Source organism: Miscanthus floridulus, chromosome 9 (genome assembly GCF_019320115.1).
Source record: "Miscanthus floridulus cultivar M001 chromosome 9, ASM1932011v1, whole genome shotgun sequence".
Classification (NCBI taxonomy): Eukaryota; Viridiplantae; Streptophyta; class Magnoliopsida; order Poales; family Poaceae; genus Miscanthus; species Miscanthus floridulus.
Window position 1 is genome coordinate 114,013,174 of NC_089588.1, and position 19,994 is coordinate 114,033,167.

Below are 19,994 nucleotides of genomic sequence, written 5' to 3' on the forward strand. Positions count from 1 at the left end.
GTTTTCTCTTTATTTATTTCTTGTCCTTTCACATTTTTTTGTTTTTCTCATGACAAAATTTCTAGCTGAAGAATCGAAGGAACAAGGAAAGAACTCGTGTGGTGATGTAACTGAACCATTAGTAATCATGAACTGAAAACACAGACATGTATTTCGTTAATTTCAAAAATGAAAAGAAAACAGAGACATATATATACATCTTCAGAGTTCAGAATGTAGATTGCTGCAATATCTTTTTTTTTCCATCCTCTTTTGGGGCAATGATCAACAAGTATTTACACAAATCTGTGTGCAGTGTTTCTTAGCTCACAAACTTGAGTTAGTTCCTACAACTATCTGCCGATCTATACAACAACATCTCAACAAGAACATCTACAAACCACACTCTCTTTTGCTTTTCCTGAAAGTTAGTGCCCTACAGTAACATGACAGTTTTACTCATCAGCTGCAGTTATCAGCGTCGGTATCTGCCCGTTGTCGGCGAAGTCGATCTTGTTCAGCCTCATGTAGCACAAGACATGCTCTGACAACTCCTCAGCCTTTTGTGCCTGCAACCAGTATCAGACCATGGCTAAGTTACAGACATTCAGTCAAGGGGTCACTTTTCTTTTTTTTCTTTTTCTTTCTTTTTGAAACAAATCAAGCGTTCACTTTTTAGCCAGGAGCAGAAGAAAATTAAGTACCTGAATAGTTAGACCAAGATCAAGAACGCCATGCTTGAGCCGCTCCCAGAAGGTCTCGAGCCCTTTCCGCGATATGAAGCTGAACCGATGGACATCGATATCGATCTCAAAGTAATTTGGACCCTACATTATCAATGAAAACACACACATTTTTTATGTTTCAGTCAGAACTGAAAACACATTTTACTATTTCAACACTTGTTTGTCTATAAACTAGAGAGCAAATGCAGTCAGTTACCTTGTAGAATTTGTGTTGTGGGCGAGATATAACAGGCTTCTGATTGTAGGTCTGCACAAGCTTCCTCTCTGCCGTGCTCAGCTGCAGGTCTTCAGGGTTTGCCAAACCAGCCAGGATCTTCAGCCTCTCTGTGTATGGCACAATGCTGTCTACTGGGAATCCCTTCACCTTTTCGATTTCCTCATTCATAAGCCTCTGCATAACTAGTCAGTCAGAAACTTTGCCTAGAGGTGCTTTATCTATACAACTATACAAGAGAAATCTACCTTGATGCTATCCTGCAATTGAGGAGAAATCTCCTTGTCAAAGCTGTCAGATAACTTGAAATACAGAACTAGGCTTATCCCATCACCATCGTTATCGCCAAACACTGTACCAGGATAGGTGGGCAACTGCACAAACAAGTAAACTTGTCATGCTCAGAAGACAGAACTAACCAATTAACACTCAGTAGTTAAAAAGCAATGATTAAGAACCCTTTACGACCTACTGAATTACCTGAATGTTGACAATGAGGAGAGTAGGAAATGTCTCATGTGTCTTCAGAGACGGAAGCGAGAGGTGCTGTGCAATGTGATGAATCTTCCTTGTGTAGGCGAACATGTCTACTCCAATAGACTAACTAAAGAGAGCATACTTGACAGTTTCTAACCTAGTATACGAAAACCATCAATCCTGTAAGACCATACCCCTTTTGCCAATTGGAAACAAGCACTGTATGCTATGATGAACACACAATTGCAAGTGATTTGTATGAACTACTCTAGTAGTTACGATATTATCTGAACTAAGAATCAAAAGACATGAACTTGCAACAGCAAGAAACCAACCTAGGTAACGCCTACGCCGGGTAAAGTGCGCGAGAAGCGCACAATGAGGTCAGCCGCGAGGGGCGCGCCGCCGCAGTTCACTGCCAAGAGCGTAGCCACGTGGGCGGCAGCGCCCGCGTCCGCTTCCTCGGCGGTGCGCATGATGGCCAGCAGCGCCGGCGGCGCCAGCGCGAGGCGCGTGACGCCGAACCTGCCCATCGCAGATAGCACCGCGGCGGTGTCGAACCTGCCCCTGGTCGTGTGCAGCACGCTAGCACTAGCGTCGGTGTCGGCGCCGGCGCCTCCTCCTCATGGTGCGCTTGGATCTAGGTTTCATGGCCCCCATCCTCTCCTGCCTCCTCTTGCTCCACCATGGACGAACGCCGAGGGCGGCGCCCGAGCGGAGTACGGCGAGGAGGAGGGCGACGCCCGAGCGGATGACGGCGAGGAGGAACGAGGGGTAGGGGTGGCCCGTTGCCCTGCGCCCGGCCTCCTCCCATCGGCGGTGGCGGCAGCTTGCAGGACGGCGGCGGTGGAACCCTAGAAGAAGTAAACGACATATTCATTTAACTAACTATACTAATTGTATTATCCATCCTAACTATATTACTCAAAACATTATTTTTGCATTTATAGAGTTACCGTTTTACCCTTTATCAAAAAAAACTACGAGAATGGAATTACCGCCCAGTCCTAATCCCCACATTTGCGGAGGCAATGGAAGGCGATTTTTGCGCATATGGCCCACCGATCATAGACACAGCAATCGCCTCCCGTTGCCTCCGTCCCATTGCCTCCCATTGCCTCCTACCTTTGTTGCCGTCGGATTGGCCGCTCTCGGTCGATGTCAGCCATCGATTTTTTCCCCAATTATTGTAAAAAATTTCAAATTAGCAACAGATATATAACAATAAATAGACATATATACATGTTGACTCACCGCAATCATGGCAATTCTAATTAGGCTTGTTTGGAACATGGTAATTCCATAGTTAAAACACATATGTAAAAAGTTCCTTCGGTTCCATGTACGTTTTTAGTTCTGTCATCATACAACTTTACTGACTGATGTGAACCTCTTATATAATTATATCTACGGTGGTTATTAAATAATAAAAGTTGGAGATGCCGATAACATGCATGAATAAGTCTGTTCTCACCATATGAGATAACTTTTGGTCCGTACATATGTTCTTTTATCTTTTAAAAAATCTTTCTCTTCAAATAAAAATAAAAAATATTATTAAAAGAAGAAGTGCAGTACTTGTACTTTTTAAAAAAATGTTGTACTTGTATGTAGGTATGGTACCCATGTGGCTTGAATTTTATATGTAGGGTACTTCTAGAAAATTAAAGAATATTACTTTTTATTTTTTGCTCCCTTAGTTTTCAGTAATAATTTGCAAGTTGCTCTATTGCAGATTCCTAGTAGCAGTTTGCGAAACTCCTCGCCCTATATATACTACTCCAGCATACTGCATGCTTCACCGTTGGCCATTGTTGAAATTGTTTGCACGACTACTATTATGTGTCACAGCTATATCAGTGTCCCAACAATGATGAGGAGATGCTTTTAACTTGGTCTGTCTTTGGCTGCTGCGACGAGAGCTAGCTGGTGTTGTTCATTTGTTGATGGCCAAGGAGTGAAAATAGTGATTAGGACTGGGTGACACTACGAAATATGCACTGAAAGCCTCAATGAGAACTAGGTATCTACTACTTAAAATGAGATCTGAGATAATATGGTTTCTTCCCCACATACAAAACTCTTGGAGAGACCAACCGCGAACCTGCCTGCCTCTAGCCTCCAGAATTGCGCTGCCCATTTTATATCGACCAAGTACAAGTGGAGTGAGATCCAGGCACAGTGACAATGACCTGGCTGATGCAAGCGAGAGGTCAAGGGAAAGCAATCCATGACATTGTTGTTGGTCGGAATGAACAGGAGGAAAAGGTAGTGGCAACCGAATTTAGCATCAACAGCAAGAACGCGGTGAGCTACAACAGGCGTATTATAGAATAGGTGCACCATCAGGCACTTGCTGATGACGTCTGGCCATTTTAGCTGCTTGTATGCCTCAGCACATGAGTGTTCGTATAAACGCCCGGGTTAGCATCATGATAATTAACCACGATCCATATTTGCATTACAAATAGCCTCTATCATTTTTTTTGCAAACAAACCTCAATCTGATCCAAATATTTACAAACATAATCATTGTTCGGTCAAAAGGGTGAATTTTAGGCATGGAGAAGGGAATGCACGCAAGCTAACTGGGATGTCGACGACAACTCAGTTGAGTTAATTCGCTCTCTTATATGTGCAGGGGAATAAAAAAATAGGATAGCAAGCCGTTAACCTGTGTTGACTTTGTTAATCTCGATGATTTGCCGGCACAATCTTCGAAGATGCTCATAGGAGTAGGATTTGCTTGTGTGTGTTCATAGGAGTCAGTGCGTGTGCGCTGTAAGTGTCTGCGTTGTACTGTGTAATTCGTAAAAAACAATCAGCTTAAAATTGTTATATGGAGCGATGTAGATGAGAAGCCCCCAACTGACAGCTACAAAATGTTTCGCTCAGTTTGTCATTGAATACATGGTGAACAAGACTTTGCCTACAGTCTACAATGAAAAATGGTGCGTGTGCCCAGTAATAGCTGTATACAGAGCATGTCACGAGCAGGACATTACTTCAACAGGTCCATGGTGGCCAGCTAAGAGATGTAAACAGAGACTTCATAGGCTGTGTTGACGTGGGGCCGGCTATACCACTGCAAAAATGACTTGTGTACTTTTTTTTCACTAGCAATTAATAATTATAATAAACTACAGCGGTAAAAGGGTAAACAACTCCGAAGACAAGTAAAAATGTTTTTCAGAGGTGACTACAATGTCCACCCTGCTGCTGAGCAAGCTCCCAAGCCTGCCATGGATAGTGTCATGCAGGCATCATGGAGCCATCCCGCTGTTGAGCACATCGTGCAGCCCCACCTTTACCCATGGCATGACAGGAACTCCTACACTTGTTGGATATGCGTGTATTGGATGTGTCACGGCAGGAAGAGCTAGCTCACTTGGTGTCTGTTAGCCCACAGGATCACCGACTCAGATGAGTGAATCACTCATCAGTCTTACCGAGCACCTGCTAGTGTTGCCGAGCACCCACTAGCTAAGCCGACCACGAACAAGCGTTGTTCGTCCCCACACACTATGGCCAGAGGTTGAAGAAGAGGGAGAACAGAGCATACACACAGTACAAAACACCAGCATTGGCCGAAGCCCTATATGGGAGATGGTAAATCTGAACTCTCTTTACTGAGTTACCGTGGTAGTCTATTTATACAACTCTATCCATTTAGTCCTAGTACAACGCACATGCTGCAACAGTAACTAGATAACACAGCAGGACTGACTTCTGCACCTGTCCCTGCATGTGGCTACAGTGCGGCATGTGAGCCATTCGGCGCCTGCCTCTACAGCGGCTACAATAACACAGCATGGGGCCTTTTTGGTGCCGCCTTCCCTTGTTGTGTATTCACACAAGGAAGTAATAGATTATTCTAACAATTCTTCCCTTAATCCTATTGTTATCCCTTGTACCCCTCCATGCCGATCATTTCCTTCAGCTCCGTGAGTCATAGACGTCCGAGTGGCTTGGTGAGGACATCTACGAGTTGCTGACCAGTATGGATGAACTCGATGACGATCTGCCCTCCATCAACACAGTGCCTGAGGAAGTGGAACTTCACGTCGATGTGTTTGCTCCAGTCGTGCAGAACCGGATTCTTCGCGAGGGAGATGGCGGGCTGGTTGTCCACCATCAGTGCTGGTGGGTGAGCTTCCACGCCGGTCAGCTCACCCAGTAGTCGGCGTAGCCACACAACTTGTCACGCCGCTGTGGCCGCCGCTACGTACTCTGCCTCGCACATAGATAGCGCCACCACCTTCTGTTTCAGCGACAACCATGAGATTGGGGCCGACCCGAGGAAGACGAGCACGCCAGAGGTGCTCCGTCGTCCGTCGATGTCCCCCGCCATATCTGCATCGCTGAACATAGTGAGCTGCAACCTACTCCTGCCGGTCTTTTGAAAGAAGATCCCATGATTTACCGTCCCCTTGACGTAGCGTAGTAGCCGCTTCACCGCAGCCCAGTGATCCTCTCCGGGATCCTCCATGAAATGACTGACGTAGCCTACGGCGAACGCAATGCCTGGCCTTGTGTGGACTAGGTAGCGTAGACCGCTGACGATGCTCCGTTAGAGTGTTGAATCCACCTACACCGCGGTGCTGGCCTTCGTCAGTTTCAGCCGCTCCTCCATCGAAGTCACGCATGGCTTGCACTCAGCCATGCTGCTCCGCTCCAACAGCTTGGAGGCATACGTGCTCTGACCGAGCATGAGTTCCTCATTCCCCTGTCTCACCTCGATGACGAGGTAGTAGGAGAGTGCGCCGAGATCGCTCATTCGAAAACGAGCCACCATCTCGCGTTTGAAGCCATTGATGTCCTCCGTGTGCGCACTGGTGACGATCAAGTCGTCCACATACACGCCGACAACGAGCTCCTCCTTCCCCCGTCGCCGCGTGTAGAGCGCGTGCTCGCTTGCGCTCCATTGAAACCCAAGCTCGCCCAGCGTGGCGTCAAGCTTGGCATTCCATGCTCGTGGGGCCTACCGTAGCTCGTAGAGCGCCTTGCGTAGTTGGAGCACCCTGCGCTCCTCTCCCTTGATGGTGAAACCAAGAGGTTGCCTGACAAAGACCGTCTCCACTAGCTCACTGTTGAAGAAGGCCGATTTAACGTCCAAGTGATGTACGCGCCAGTCTTTTGCTGCTGCCAAAGCTAGTAGCAAACGGACCGACTCCATGCACGCTACTGGCGTAAAGACTTCCTCGAAGTCGATACCCTCGCGTTGAACAAAGCCTCAGGCAACAAGGCGCGCCTTGTGCTTGACAATGGCACCGAGCTCGTCCTACTTGACCTTGTACACCCACTTCAGGTTGATCGGACGTCATCTTGGAGGTGGATCGACGAGCTGCCATGTCTCGTTTTTCTCGATCGCCTTCATCTCCTCAAGCATCGCCCATCGCTAGTTTCCATCCCCCTCGGTCAGCGTGAACGTGGGTGGTTCCTCTGCACTGATGAGCAACAGCTCTGCGTCATTGAGCAGCCGGCCAGCCAGTCCTGAGGGTCCTGTGCCACCGACGATGTCGTCCGGCCTGCGGAACCGCGCCTCCTCACCATCATGGAAGGCATCCACAAACTCAGTGATGTCACCAGGAGGTGAGGCAAACTCAATCAGTGTTGATGGAGTTTCCTGTTCCGCCGGAGTTCTCGGCACATCACCTGGAGTGCTTGACACCTTGGTTGCCATGCTCGACACTACTTCTGGACAGCTCGTCACTACTCTTGCAGTGCTCGGCACCACTCTAGGAGTGCTCAGCCTCAGCCTTAGAGTGGTCGACACCACTTCAAGTCCTCTTGGCTCCGCCACGGGGTACTCGGCACCCATCCTGGAGTGGTCACCACCACTATAGAACTTCTTGGCACCACTCCTGGCGTGCTCGGCATCCCTCTAGGAGTGCTCGGCACTCCTCTCGAAGTGCTCGACATCCCTCCCGAAGTGCTCGACACTACCCCAGGAGTGCTCGGCTCTGCCGCTGGAGTGCTCAGCACCCTTCTGGAGTACTCGGCACCTCTTCCCCAGCGTCTCCACCACCGTGGAAGACCAAGTGCTCAACGACGAAGGTGCTGGTGAAGCCACCAGCTTCCCCCGTGCTCGGACTGCTCCAATCCCAAGCTGCCTTCTCGTCGAACATGACATCCCACAAGAAAAGCACCATGTCTCCATGTGGGTCATAGAGCCGGTATGCCTTGGTACCCTCTGCGTAGCCCAAGAACACCATCGATGTGCTCCTGTCCTCCAGCTTGGTGAGGTTCGGCTTCGTCTTCCTGACGTGGCCAATGTAGCCGAATGTCAGGAGGAAGGACACGCTCGGCTTGCTCCCATACCAAGCTTCGAACGACGTCTTCCCTATCAGGGCCTTGGGCGGAGCGTGGTTGAGGATGAACACCGCCATGGTCACTGCCTCACCCCAGAACCTTGTCGGCATGCCTTTGGCCTTCATCATGGATCGAGCCATGCCAACCACCGTCTGGTTCCACCTCTCCACCATGCCATTCTATCGTGGTGAGTACGGCACAGTGTGTTGTCGCACCACACCCTGATCCATGCAGTATGCAGCGAACTCCACCGAAGTGAATTCGCCGCCACGATCAGTCCTTAGCACGTGGAGCTTCTTGCCGCTCTCGGCCTCCATGCGCATCTTGAACTTCTTGCCGCCACCGCTTCGTCCTTGCTCGTTAGGAGTTTCAGCCACATGTAGCGACTGCAATCATCCACGAGCAGGAGGAAGTACCACCAACCACCGTTTGTAGCTGGCGTGATCGGCCCACAGAGGTCATCGTGGATGAGCTCGAGAGCGTCCTTAGCGCGATACTTGGCCGCCTTTGGGAATGGTAGCCTCCTCTGCTTCTCAGCCAGGAAGCTGTCACATAGCTTGCCTCCGTGCTTGATGTGGGGTGGCCCTCGGATCATCTTCTCCAGCCGACCAAGCACGTTGAAGCTGAGATGTCTGAACCGGGCATGCCACATCCACGGTTCCTCGGTGTGCCTTGCCGCCAGGCACACTGGCTGCTCTACCTTTAGGTCGAGCAGGTACAACCGGTTTAGGGACCTCTTCACCTTGGTAAGAAGTCGCTGCTCCCGGTCCCTGATCCTAAGGACTCCGTCCTTGATCAGTACCTCACTACCGCACTCATCCAGCTGATCAATGCTAATGATGCTAGAATGCAGCTACAGGATGTAATACACATCCGTTAGCGTGTGGTGCTCCCCGTTCTGAGGCACCTGAAGATGATGGTGTCGTGCCCTTGGATAGCCACCCTTGAGCTGTCACCAAACTTCACTGTACCGGTAACATCATTGTCGAGCTCAGAGAATGATGTCTTAGAGCCCGTCATGTGGTTGCTGGCACTAGAGTCCAGGTACCACCGCTGCTTCTGGTCAGCACCCACACGTTCAAGGTGGACTTGGGCGCGTGGTTCGACGAGGTTGACAATCTTCAGGGCCTTCCCAGGTCCTTCCACCGTTGTCGCCTCTTCCTTCTCCTCGGCCTCGACGTCGTGCAGTGCATAGAACGTCGCCATCAGGATAGTGGCCTCATCATCATCATCAGCTTGTGCTAGATGAGCCTCAGCCTTCTTCTCCTGCTTGTGATTTGGGCACTCCCGTGCCCAATGGCCCATCTTCCCACAACGCCAGCAGGCGTTGGGGTCGACCTGCTTCTTCTTCGAATAAGCTTTGTTGCGGCGCTTGCCATCGCCACTGTGGCTGGAGGAGGCTGCCTTCCCGGAGTTCATTCGAGCAGCCCACTCCTCTTCCGTCAGCAGCAGTTTGCCGCTGTCCTTCGTTGATATTGCCTGCTCTAGGCGCTCGTCCACCGCTCGCAGACGGCCTGCACATCCTCAATGGTGAGGGTGGACAAGTCCAACATCGTCTCTATAGAGAGAGCGATCTGGATGTACTTTGCCGGCACGGAGTGGAGGTACTTGGAGACCGCCTCCTCTTCGTCGATAGTGGTTCCATGGCTCTTTAGCTTGCTAATGAGCGTCTGCAGGTGGAGGGAGAAGTCCTCCACCATTTCACCATCCTTGGACTTGAGGTTGGCGTACTCCTGCTTCAGAAGCTAGGCTGTCGCCTTCTTTGCGCGGTCGGTACTGAAGCGCATCATTGCAATAGCCTCCCACGCCTCATTAGCAAAGTTCTTCACCCCCAATGGCTCCCTGTACTCTGCTGGTACAGCAGCGAGGATAGCCTCTAATGCTGACATGTCATCTTCCTCATTGTCGGTGTCCTTGTCAACAACATTCCAGAGCCATCGGGCTCTGAGCTTGACCTTCATGGTCACCGACTACTCTCCATAGTTGGTGCAAGTCAGCATCGGTCAACTGGTGCCGCTGACCTCTCACACCGTGCGAACAACGACCTCCAGGTGTCACTGGGCAGCCACAGTAGTGGCACTGCTGTCGCCCATCTCCGAACCGCCCGTCATCGCCAGCGGTTATTCTGCCGACGGCGCTTGTACGGCTCCGATACCACTTATTAGCCCACATGATCACCGGCTCAGGTAAGTGAACCACTCACCAGTCTTGCCGAGCACCTATTAGTGTTGCCGAGCACCCACTAGCTAAGCCGACCATGAACAAGCATTGTCTGTCCCCACACACTATGGCTAGAGGTTGAAGAAGAGGGAGAATAGAGCATACACACACAGTACAAGATACCAGCGTTGGCTGAAGTCCTGTATGAGAGATGGCAAATCTGAACTCTCTTTACTGAGTTGCCATCACTAGTGGAGAAATGACCTTTCATCCGCTTCGATTTTGGGCTTTAGTCTCAGTATTTTTTGCGTCCGGGAGTAAAGGAAGAATTAGTCCCGGTTGGAGTTACCAATAGGGACTAAAGGCCCCTGTCCTGGCACGCTTTCGCAGCAGGCCACCTTTAGTCCCGGTTGGTGTTACCAACCCGGACTAAAGGTCCTTCGACCTTTAGTCCCGGCTAGTAATACCAACCCGGGACTAAAGGTACCCCACAGGTCAATTCAAAAAAAGAGTGTCCAGGACCCTGTCACATGTGGTGTACAGCTGAATTGGTAAGGAGTTTATGCGCGAGAAAAGAGGTCCTGGGTTCGAATCTCACATATCGCAAGAGGGGTCTCCCTATAATTTCGTTTATTTTTCTCCTGAGGATGGACCTTTAGTCCTGGTTTTGTGACCCGGGACTAAAGGCCAGGACCTTTAGTCCCGGATTCGTAGTCCCGGTTGGGAAACCGGGACTAAAGCAAGTTCCCAACCGGGACTACAACCCATTTCTCTACTAGTGCATGGTAGTCTATTTATACAACTCTATCTATCTAGTCTTAGTATAACGCACATGCTGCAACAGTAACTAGATAACACAGCAGGACTGACTTCTGCGCCTGTCCCTGCATGTGACTACAGTGCGGCAGGTGAGCCATTCGGCGCCTGCCTCTGCAGCGGCTACAGTATCACAACAGGGGGCCTTTTCGGCGCCGCCTTCACTTGCTGTGTGTTCACACAAGGAAGTAGTAGATTATTCTAACAGTGGCCAAGTCCAGGTAGAACTTCCAATGCTAAATGATACTCTTTGAGAGATAGAGAGGGCACATTCATCCATTTTGAACATTTGAAATGGAATATACACTACTACAAAAACTAGGAGACGTGTTTTTTTATTTTTAGAGATGATTCTTTTCGTTGACTGTCTATGTAAATGATTTTAGGAGACAAGCAATTTTAAGAGATGCTCAAAAGATGTGTGCGCCTTTAAAATTGATTTATAGAGGCAACCTTCTCAAGAAGCATGCCTCTAAAAATACATTTCCAGAGGTAGGCTCTTAGAGGGCACGCCTGAGGAACAAAGCCCAGAGTCACAAATCCGCTCACGTATAAATTAAAGGAGCCCAAAACACTCGAATGCTAACACCGGCACTGAAAACTCGAGCGACTGGACTCCACATGTTAGCCACTATGAAGAAGCACACGTAGGGGCTCTGAGAGAGAGTGTGGGATGCTCACGCCACTGTTCCACCACTAGGCTGGTTTTGCACGTGGCTATGGTTTTCAGTGCCGGTGTTTAGCACAAACCGACACTAAAAATCATTTTCACCGCTGGCTCGTTTCCCAAACCGGCGGTCTAAACTAGGATGTCTTTCACTGCATCTCTTTGTGCCAAACCAGCGGTGAAAATTAGGTTTTATTCTAAACTGTCAGTGATATATTATCACCAATGATTTTAAGAAAACCCAGGGCAAAATTGCAGATGGACAAAACTGTTTCTTCTGTATTGATCGTTCCAAATTGTGGTTAGTTTTATCAGCATGAACAACTTGCCTCACTAGCTTTAGTGGAGTACATGAATATCATAATATCTAGGGTAGTTAACTAATAACAAAAGTAGCTAGAAAGAGAGACCTATATATGTGACACGAACAAGTAGCTTGTCACCATATCAGATAACTTTTGGAACCAACTTATGTTCATTTGTTTTGTTTAATCTATTTTGTCTCCACAAAAAAAAAGTTTGAGATGTACTTGTACTTACCTGTGGTAGCTATATGCCTTAAGTTCTATAGTTATTGATCTCAACTGCTAGCTATTGAACACGAACGATTCTGCAGATTTGTAATAGCAGCTTGTCAAAGTTCCTATATATACCACTCCACCTGTCCACCATACTGCAGTTTCCCGGATCACCACTAGCCAGTTTCCTAATATTATGTCTCACATGTGCGCTGCATTTGTCTCTTCATGACACCGATGTGATGAGGAGATGCTTTTGGTCTCGGTCATGGTGTATCTCTATCGCTGCTCCTAGCCAGTGTTGCTCAATTGTTGATTGCCCAGACAACAAGTGAAATAGTAATTTGGACTTGGTGACATCAGGATTTAGGGCATTAGTACTGAGTTTTAGACATTGGGGGATCAGACTTCTTCCACAGAAACTAAAGACCAGTAGTGATGAGTCCAGAACCTGATTGCCATTGGTGGCGGAGTATGTGGCTGAGGCAGCACGAGTTTTAGCACCTAAAAAGGCTTCTTCGCAGTTTCAGGATCTGAATGACGCTACAAGACAAGCTTACAATGACCCCTCGTGTATTTTACTTCGGACAAAATATCTGTCGCCTCCTTTTGTGGCTACTGTTTTAGAATAATATTTATGCTAAATCTCCCAATACTATGTTTTCTACATTACATATAGACATTATTTGTCATGTCATCAAATGTTTGATTTGTCCGAATATGATGATGACCTTCCGTTATTTTTTGTTGACTATAGAGATGTGGTCAGTTGTGACGTTGCCATTTCCATAGTCGCCCACGCTGATATCACATATTGACCTGCATGTGTTTGTGCACGACTTTTTTTCTAGGGCATTGAATTGGGGCAACCTGAACTATTCTGACTGACTGACCAGAGCTGAAAACAATATACGTTTTAGCACTGGATACAGAACAGAGTATGAAGCAGAGAGTGGGATGGGTGGCGAGCTTGTACCATTCAATTACATGTAAAAGAGATGAACACCATTCAGTCCAGGATGAGCTGTACGTGAACACTTCATCATGTGCCCACAGCAAGTCACTCCCATCACATCGCCAGCATCTGAACCAGGTTTTCCCGATGCTACTCATTCACATCTCTTGGAGTTATATTACCTGCAGCATTTGAAGATGTAACGGATGTGTATATGCACGGCGGTCTGTTACTCAGCTAGGAGGATGTGTATATGTGATGGTACAATATCAACTACGCAATGTTCAATGCTACTAAAAGAGAGAAGGGTGAAAAGACTAGTTAGCTTGGTGCTACAAGCTTCCATATAGTGAGCGGGGAACCTCACTTCTCTTGCAACCTTCCTGCTGTTTCTATGTCGAACATATTGGTCGACCGTCACTATGGGTTGTCTAGGTGCTAAACGGTCAAACTCCGCCTCTATCAAATAAGATAATTTTTTTGAGATGACCCTCTTAATAGGCCCACCTCATTTACAAAAGGCCCCTAGTACCAATAAGAAACCCTATCCGTGCACCACAAGTATACAAACTCAATTCTCTCCTCTATGATTTCCCAACCACTGCCTCCAGTACTCAACTATCCTTTTTCTCTTAGGCTTACTTTGGCAGCACCGGTGAACTAACCCCGGGAAAAGAGCCACGCGTGATGATTTTTTCGGACATCTGATTCCCGCCACAATCCTGGGGAGATATCCATGCGGGGGGAGTTTTCCCGTGAGACTGTTTGGCATCCCATTGTGAGGACTGAGGATTCACGAGAGCAAGAGTTCAGCTGATGCTGATTGGTTTCTTTGGTGCTGCTTGTCACCATTGAAGTGAGGACCCAACCCCCCTTCGCCTCCCGCTCTCTGCTGTGCACGCACTTTCAGTGACCATGGAGTGGTTGGCTTCCAATATGGGGCAATTGGAACCAGAGCAGCAGGTATTGGGAGGAATTCATCGTGGATGTGGACCGTGCATTGACCAAGAAGATGCTCAAGCACCGACTGAAGGGTCAGCGCATTCTGCTTCCTCCACTCTGTTCATGTGGTGAGTTGAATGCGACCTTGCGTGCATCATTTAGTGTGGCAGATGACAAAGCTAGTGGACATGGCAGGGCAACATTATGGTTCAAGGGGGAACTTCCACCACCGCTGCTGGCAGCAAAGCCACTAGCCGTGCCCAAGATGGGTCCCGGTGGGGAGGCCATTATGATTTATTTTGTTCTGTTAATTACTAGCGCACAAGCACATACATACGGTCCAGACACATATGTATCAAAAACATACCTTTGTAATGGAGAAATGACAATTTTTTGAAATTACCTTATATATTTTTCAAAAATAATATTTTCGATCCATGCATGGATCAATATCACATTTCAAATTCAGTTTTTACAGTAGATATACCTATAACTATTCATGTATGAATATAATATATTAATGAGTTCATAGCTCCATGATACCTGTTTGGAATAAGCATAAAGTACACACCTAATATAGATGAGATTTCAATGTCAACTCTTGTGCTATGCATTGCACTATTATTGATATCGTACTCCGAGTCTAAATGCTGAGATAGGGGGAGCCTAAGGATGACCGTACTCGGTGCCAAGAGTCTCTTGAGGTATGCCCCATATTGTTCCAACCCACAACCAAGCACTACTACTAATGCCAGCATTTGTAGAGGCGGTTTGGCTAGCCCCCCCCCCGTACCACACCGTTGCTACAAATCAGATTTATAGAGGCGACTGGTGATTTGTAGGAGCGGAGCCGTCCCTACAAATCCGTTTCCAAAAATTCTCAAATCTGGGCAAAAAAAATAGCAATTTTTTTTTAATCCGGGGAGGCCCCCACCGGTCAGCCACCCACAAGTAGCGGCATTTTTCGTGCGAAAATTGCACGCTACGCGGCGGCTGGGATGAACCCGTAACCTCCCCCCTCGCGCAGTATGGTTCTAACCACTGCACCTCACACTCACTTGTCAATAATGGATTTTCTTTCTCCTCATATTATCCTAAACCGAATTTAAATTAAGTGTTTGAGACCATAAACGAATTCAAATGAAAAAGTTATCAACTACAAAGTTGCATAACTTTTCAAGATCTACAACTTTTGTTTTTGTCGTTTCTCTATTCGAGGTCGTTTGAAAATTTTGAATTTCAAATGTTGGAAATTTAGACGTAATTATCCTCTACTAGATGATTTCAAATCAAAAAGTTGTCAACTACAAAGTTGCATAACTTTTTGAGATCTACAACTTTTGTTTTGGTTGTTTCTCCATAATCAAATTTCAAATTTAAGAAATTCAAACGTAGTTTTCTTGACAACATGATTTCAAATGAAAAAGTTGTGAACTACAAAGTTGCATAACTTTTTGAGATCTACAACTTTTGTTTTGGTTGCTTCTCCATCCAATATTATTTGAAAATTTCAAATTTCAAATTTTAGAAATTCAAACTAGTTTTCCTTGATAAAATGATTTTAAATAAAAAAGTTGTCAACTACAAAGTTTTATAACTTTTCTAGATCTACAACTTTCATTTTGGCAAGTTCATTTGAAAAATTCAAATTTTAGTACTTAATTTTTATTATTCGGCGTCTATTTGTAGGGGCGGCTCTATATGCAGTCGCCCCTACAAATCCAATATAGAGCTGCCCCTACAAACAGGGTCATTTATAGTGACGGCTGATAACACCAGCAGCCCCTACAAATGGATTTGTAGGGGTGGCTCGTTTGAAAATCATTTGTAGGGGCGGCTAAATATAGAGCAGCTAAAAACAAAAGGAGGCGTTGCTACAAATCCTTTTTATAGTAGTGAAGTACATGACACAATGAACATGTGTTTGCCCCCACTAGTAGAGAAACGACTTTTGATCCACTTCGAAATTTGGCTTCAGTCTCGGTATTTTTCGTGCCCGGGACTAGAGAAACATTTAGTCCCGGTTGGTAGCTCCAACCGGGACTAAAGGTCCCTGCCCAACGGCTACTGCGGCAGGCTTTTGCTGCAGGAGACCTTTAGTCCCGGTTGGAGCTACCAACCGGGACTAAAGGTTAACTTTTACTCCTGGTTGGTCCCTCCAACCAAGAGTAAAAGTCTACTCCCGGCTGGAGACTCCGTCCGGGACTAGAAAGGGACCTTTAGTCCCGGTTGCTGTCCCCAACAGTTTATGTTGAACGCAGGACTTCCAAAAATTTTCTTGGCAAAAATTTTACCGCCTCCAACAGTTTCTCTCTCCTCTTCTTCATCCTTATCTTCTCAACATCCTCACGCCAGTGCTGCATCTCATCCTCTCTTCAGTCTTCACTCTCTCTCTTCAATCTCCAATCCACCGGATCTTCTTTTCCAAGCTGTGCGCCATTGTGCGAGCCGAGCTGCGACGACGGCTGCACGTCGGCTTGCGGCGCACCAACCGTGCGGCGGTGGCGTCACGCGGGCCTAGGAGCTGCGTCTCCAGCGAGTTCGTGGCGCAAGCTCTTGCAGCAGCGACACTCTAGGTGTAGTGGATCTGGCTATTTCCGGCCAGGTGATGTGCGCTATGGTCGCTCTCACGGAGTCCATGCATGCAGCGCTTGCGGCAAGTCATGAAGACAAAGCCCCGTGGAGCCTTGAAGTTGTGCTTGGATAAGTGAGGTGAGTACACCAGTAAAATTCCTAATTTTGTTGGCCAAAACTTTGAAACTTTGTCAGAGTAATGTATTTTTTTCCTTTATATTCTTGTTGCGGTTGCATGAATGAATGAAACATTTAATGGGAAGAACAAGAAAGATTATTCATTTTTTATGGGGAGATTGGTTAATTCTTTGCGCTAATCCTTCTATGCAGATTGGTCAATTCTTTGTGCGGGGGATGCATCAATGGATTCCGGCTGCAGCGATGAGATCGCAACCCACAGTGTGTTTGCTAGTAGTTGTTCGCATGGCCAGCGACGGTTTTTGGAAGTCCCGGTTTTTAATACCAAAACAAATCATCAATTGAAAATAGAAACAAAAAAAAAGAAAAAAAAAGAAAACCTTTAGTCCCGGTTGGTAATACCAACCGGGACTAAAGGGCTAGCCCACGTGGCCAGGCCGGGAGGCCTCTTTAGCCCCGGTTGGTATTACCAACTGGAACTAAAGGTGTACCTTTAGTCCCGGGCGAGAAACTAGAACTAAAGGAAAGGCCCTTTAGTTCCGGATTCGTGCTCCCGGTTGGGAAACAGGGACCGAAGGGGTTTCCCAACCGGGAGTACAGCTTGTTTCTGTACTAGTGCCTATATATATCACACCATACTGCTAGTCTCATTATCCCCACCATATTCCTAGTCTCATTATCTAAATTTTCTACCTATGCTATCCTCCCTTTGCCCGTTATGTCTGAAGCTGTGGTTTAGAAAAGCAAATTTCTACCAGATGCTTAACTTAGTAGGGCAATCATAAGATTTAATTTTTCTTTGGTGCAAAAACCGACCATATATAAACAGCCCAAGGAGCATGTTGACAAAATCAAGTGGTCTAATACAGATTTGAATTCTTTGTGGACGAAACAATTAAAGAAAGGGTGGCCATATTCTGCTGCACTAAACAACGTGTCCATAGCTTAGTGGTAGAGCAATCGACCACAGGTCGCGATAGGTCTCCAGTTCCATCAAACCCAGATGGCCCCTGCTCTTCTTCATCTTCTGCTGTAGTTTTTCGATATAACTTTGGTTGCTATCTGGACTAGTAATTTTGAATTCAGCTATGGTGTACAACATGATAATCTGAACTACAATGCATGCATCCTTGCCAAAAAAAATTCTCAGGGGTCACATGGGGGTTGAAGAGCACGTGAATATGTCCGGAGGGTCGCATAGGTTGTGTGTGATATGGAGAGTTGGAATCGGGCCTAAATAATGTTTTTGACAGGCCACACGTGTTTTGTGATATTAACAGTTGCGCCTGATGTGTAACAGACTAACAGATGAGATTGTTATGTGTAGCCCATATCAGAAATTAATATGGAGGGCGATAACCTATAAGGCAGGTGCAACCGCTCTAGTAAGACTAGCATTTTCGAACGAGTTAGAGCTGAGGCCTTGTTTGTTGTGTGCTATGATTGTCATGAGCTTGGGAGTGCTGGCTCGTGGGTATAGTGAGCTAAGATGGATCTGCTTCGCACTCTCAGCTAATATGTTGGATCAGATTAATTCTAAAAATAAGTATGCAATCACAAGTAAGAGAATATATTTTTTTGTTTTAGTTTCCCCGTGGGTTCAAGCATCTTTCCACTTAGCACACTCATCACCATAAGCCTTATTTAGATATTATGGTCACGTGCATTTGCTTCAGGTTCTTTAAGCTCATCATGTTGGAGACAATAATCAATATTCGCCAAAGCCAAACAGATCTCAATCTTGTCTTTCCAAGAGGCATAGTTTCTCTCATCAAGGGGCGCTCAATGCCATTCAGCATCCCAGCAAGGTTAGATGCATTGACAGTTTGATTATTAAATATGAGAAAAGTTAGCAAATAACAACAGAAATAATATTGCACATGAAATTAGCCCTATATTAGTATGATTAATAACATTCTGATCATTATTAAAATTAAAGTTCCAGTCACTGTTTGGCAGAAATAGAGTACAACACTAAATTCTAAGACAGACGTTTATTAATCAACATTTGTCAGAATAACAAACACAAGCACAATTATTATCTTAAACTTAAAATTCTCAAACTAAATATTTCCATGGGTTCCAATTTAATCATAGAATTCACCACCACTACATTAAAACTTAACCGAGGTGTTTGGTTTTGGGACTCAGAGGCGGGCAGGCCGGTTGACCGCCTCCGTTATTCGGTGGCCGGGCAGCCGGCCCAGCAACCGCCTCGGTTAATGAATAACGGAGGCGGGCAAAACCTAATGCAACCACCTCAGTTAATGTCGATTAACCGAGGTGGTTTCCTTAACGCAACCGCCTCGGTTAATGTATTAATCGAGGCGGTCGCCTCAAAATAACTGTCTCGGTGGACACTTAAGGTTGCCCACCTCTATAAATCATTTACGGAGGCGGTTATTTGTAATGTGTCCGCCGCCATAAATCAGCCCAGCCCGCTAACAAATTTCCCGCACTCATGGCCAACAGGTGCTGTAGCGCCAGGACCCACTACGCCCCATTCTTCGTGCCTAGGATCGCAAAACAACAGGAGCCGCACCCAGATTAACAAAACCGCTATGATGTGGCGTGCTTCTAGTGGCCACGAGCTTGGCTTCCACACAACGGGCCACACAAATCGCGGCCACACCGCTGCGCCATGAAAAGCTTCACCGCCCTTTTACCCGACGCGCCCACACCGCCTCGGCATTCGTGCGGGAGTTTGTATCCGTCGAAGACCTGGATCGCTGACATGGAAGTCTAGACGGTCCGATCGAAGGCCAAGCGAATCCATCTCAACCGTCCAATTCATTTGTGCTTCTTCACTGAGAGATATCTCCATCTCCCTCTCTCTCTCTCTATCGCACATCGTGCTCCCTCTCTCTCTCTCGCCTACGAAGGCCACGCTCCCTCTCCCGCGTGCGTGCATACGCCACGCGCTCTATCTCTCAGGACGCCCCTTCTCCCTCCACTCCAGTCAGCCCTCTGAAGGGTCGAGATGGCGACTAGAGGGGGGGGGTGAATAGTCCTTTTTGAAACTTAATCACGTTGGCTAACCGAAACAAGTGCGGAATTAAAACTATCGGTCTAGCCAAGACTACACCCCTCTATCTATGTTCACAAGCACCTTGCTAAGATACTAATCAAGCAACAAAGATGCTGGGCTAGTTAGAGCTCTCCTAACCAATTCTAGAAGCAAGGTCACACAAACCTATGCCACTAGTACTTTAAGCAACAAGGGAGCTCCTACACATGCTAGTAAGCAAAAGCACAAAGCCAACTAAGCTCACTAGCAATGCTCAATAACCAAGGCAACCAATGCCGAATTAGAGAGCGTAAATACTTCGCTACACAAACTAAGCAAGGTGACTAACAAGGTTACACAAACCAAATTAGCCACGCAAGGGAGCTACTTCTATGATACACAGGCAAGAAGATAATTAGCAGGCTACACAAGCTAACTAATTATTAAAGCAACAACACAAGCTCAATGTATATAAAAGTAATTGCAAGC

At 46.9% G+C, this 19,994-nt stretch overlaps 1 protein-coding gene across 1 annotated transcript; it reads right to left on the minus strand.

The window, feature by feature from the left end:
* Nucleotides 1-434: 434 nt before the first annotated feature.
* Nucleotides 435-1,524, minus strand: LOC136480615 (uncharacterized). Its single transcript, XM_066478109.1, has 5 exons — nucleotides 1,420-1,524; nucleotides 1,188-1,313; nucleotides 922-1,116; nucleotides 684-806; nucleotides 435-548 (listed from the first exon to the last, which is right to left on the minus strand). Exons 1-5 carry the CDS (start codon nucleotides 1,522-1,524, stop codon nucleotides 435-437), a joined length of 663 nt encoding a protein of 220 aa, XP_066334206.1.
* Nucleotides 1,525-19,994: the final 18,470 nt, after the last annotated feature.